The 2,917-nt window shown below is 49.2% G+C and overlaps 1 protein-coding gene across 1 annotated transcript in view; it reads right to left on the minus strand.

The window, feature by feature from the left end:
* LOC143289676 (GTPase-activating Rap/Ran-GAP domain-like protein 3) overlaps positions 1-717 on the minus strand; it is a 312,925-nt gene extending 312,208 nt beyond the window's left edge. Inside the window, exon 1 of the mRNA XM_076598724.1 lies at positions 425-717. Within this exon, the coding sequence (XP_076454839.1) occupies positions 425-717 (293 nt within the window). The remainder of the gene's footprint in view (positions 1-424) is intronic.
* Between the last annotated feature and the right edge of the window lie 2,200 nt (positions 718-2,917).

Here is a 2,917-nt window from a genome sequence, read left to right on the forward strand (position 1 = left end):
CACACACATACACACACACAGCGAGAGAGAGAGAGAGAGAGAGAGAGAGAGAGAGAGAGAGAGAGAGAGAGAGAGAGAGAGAGAGAGAGAGAGAGAGAGAGAGAACGAGACACAGACAGACAGATAGACAAAGACAGAGAGAGAGAAATAGACACAGAGACAGACAGACACCAACACACACACAACTACCCCCCCCCCCCCACCTCCCCTCTTCCGGCCCCCTTCCTCCCGCCTCACGACTCACACACACACACCAACAACCCCCTACCCCGTTCCCACCCTCACACGTACACACACACATACACACACCAACACCCACCCACCTCCCCTCACCCACACCACACACCAAAGACCTCCCCCCACCACATCCCTCGCCCGCCCCCGCCCCCCCACACTCCCCAACACAAACAAAACAGCGCCATACCTGAAGTAGATGTTGCAGGCGGAAGCGCTGGTGGCCGGGTGCGACCTGACAGCCCTCAGGGACTCGTGCTCCTGAAGCCGCGAAGGAGAAGGCGACCCCTCCTTCTTCTTCCTCCGCTTCTTGATGGAGGAGAAGGCCCTGCGGAGGAGGCCCAGGTTCTCCTTCAGGCTCTCCTCCTCGTAGGTGAAGGTCGGGTTGGCCTGCAGCGTGGCCATGGCCGGGGAGGGAGGAGGGGTGAGTCTCCTGGGCAGCATGGTGGGGGAGGGGGGAGGCAGCTGCTGAGGCTTGGACATGGGTGTTGTGGTGGTTGTTGTTGTCGTCGTCGTCTTCTTCGATGATGATGATGGTACTGTTATTATTGTGGGTGTCGTCTTCGATGATGTCGTCGTTGTTGTGGGTGGTGGTTTCTTCTTGGATAACGGCGATGGTGGTGGTGGTGGTGGTGGTGATGTTGTTATTGTGGGTGTCGTCTTCTTCGAAAACGGCGACGGTGACGATGATGATGGTGATGGTGGTGGTGGTGGTGGTGGTGATGTCGTTGTTATTGTGGGTGGTGTCTTCTTCGGTAACGGCGATGATGACGATTGTGGTGGTGGTGGTGATGTTGTTGTTGTTATTGTGGGTGTCGTCGTTTTCGATAACCGTGATGGTGGTGTTGTTGTTAGTGCTGCAATTGTTGTTACTGTGGTTGCCGCCGTCGTCTTCGAAAACGGCGATGATGGTGGTTGTGTTTTTGCTGTTGTTAATGTTATTTTTCTTGTTATTATTGTGGGTGGTGTCTTGGATATTGTGGGTGGTGTCTTCGACAATGGCAATGATGATGATGATGGTGGTGGTTGTGATGGCAGAGACAAGGAGTCACCGCCGTCGGTCTGTTCCGTGATGCTTATTTCCGCTGGAGGTCCTTTAGCTGCCACGGTGGCTGTGTTGCTGTCGTCGTTGTTGTTGTTGTTGTGGATGTCGTCTTCTTCGATAACGGCGATGATGATGATGGTGGTGGTGGTGGTTCCAGAGACTAGGAGTTGTACCGTATGTCTGTTCCCTGAAGGTTATTTCCACAGGGGGTCCACTCTGGCTGTGCTGTCGTCGTTGCTGTTGTTGCTGTGGATGTCGTCTTCTTCGATAACGGCGATGATGATGGTGGTGGTGGTGGTTCCAGAGACTAGGAGTTGTACCGTATGTCTGTTCCCTGAAGGTTATTTCCACAGGGGGTCCACTGTGGCTGTGCTGTCGTCGTCGTTGTTGTTGCTGTGGATGTCGTCTTCTTCGATAACGGCGATGATGATGATGATGATGATGATGGTGGTGGTGGCAGAGCCAGAGCCGAGGAATCACCACCGTCTGTCGGTTCCGTGAAGGTTATTTCTGCTACGGGTCCTTTCGCTGCCAGTTTGGCTGTTGCTGTTGTGGGGTGGTTGTGGTTGTTTGGTAAGCGACCACGGCGACGTTGACGACAACGACGATGATGATGTGAATGATGATAATGATGATGATGGTGATTAGTTATTGGCGTGTAGTTTTTGTTGGTTTAATTAGTTGTTGCTGGTTGTTCTTTGCTTTCGTTATGGACATTTGCTGTCTGTGTGGTGGTGATCCTCAGTTTTTTGTTTTATCGTTCTTTATCGTTGTTGTTGTTGTTGTTGTTGTTGGAACTGTCGCTGCTATTGTTGTGGAGAGTGATGACGGCTCCAATAGGTTACTGTTGTTGTAGTTGTTGCTGCTTCTGCAGTTTAGTGTTGTTTGCTCCGTTTATTTGTCACCGTTGTTGGTGGCGATGATGCCGATGATAATAATGCCATCGACAATAGTGCTCCCGTATATATATATTTTTTTTTTCCCCACTTTTTCCCCAACTTCTGTAGCTACTACTGTTGTTCCCACTTTTGTGGTTGTTGATGATGGTGACGAAGATGATGATGATGACAACAACCGCACTGTTGGTTTTTTTTTGTTTTTGTTTTCCTTTTCGCAATGCTGTTTCTGTCACTTTTCTTTCCGATGAAGATGACGATGGCGATGATCACACTGACGGGATAGTTTACTTTCTGATATTATCACTGCTGCTGTTGGCACTGTCACTTTTGTTGATGCTGTTGATGCTGATGACGTTGATGACGATGGCAAAGAAGATGATGACGATAATACGACAGACGGTCTGACCCTGTTGCTGTCCTTTTTTATTCTAGCTGAAGATGCTGGCACTTTTGCCATTGGTGGAATTGTTTGGTTGTAGTTGTTGCCAATGGTGACGGCCTGGTGAGAACGTGTGTCCTTTTTCGTATTTTTCGTTGTTTTTTTGTTCTCATTCTTCCCTTTGCTGATACTGTTGGTACTAATATCGTTGATTTAGTTCTTTTTCTTCCTCGTTTTTTTTCTTCTTCTGTTTTATCACAGGTTTAGGAACATTCTCTGAATACAGAGATACAGGGTCAGCAGACTGCGAAGATCCCTCAAAACACTCAATTATATCCCTTCTGTTTCTTCTCTTTGTTC

The sequence above is a fragment of the Babylonia areolata genome, chromosome 14 (assembly GCF_041734735.1).
Source record: "Babylonia areolata isolate BAREFJ2019XMU chromosome 14, ASM4173473v1, whole genome shotgun sequence".
Taxonomy (NCBI): domain Eukaryota; kingdom Metazoa; phylum Mollusca; class Gastropoda; order Neogastropoda; family Buccinidae; genus Babylonia; species Babylonia areolata.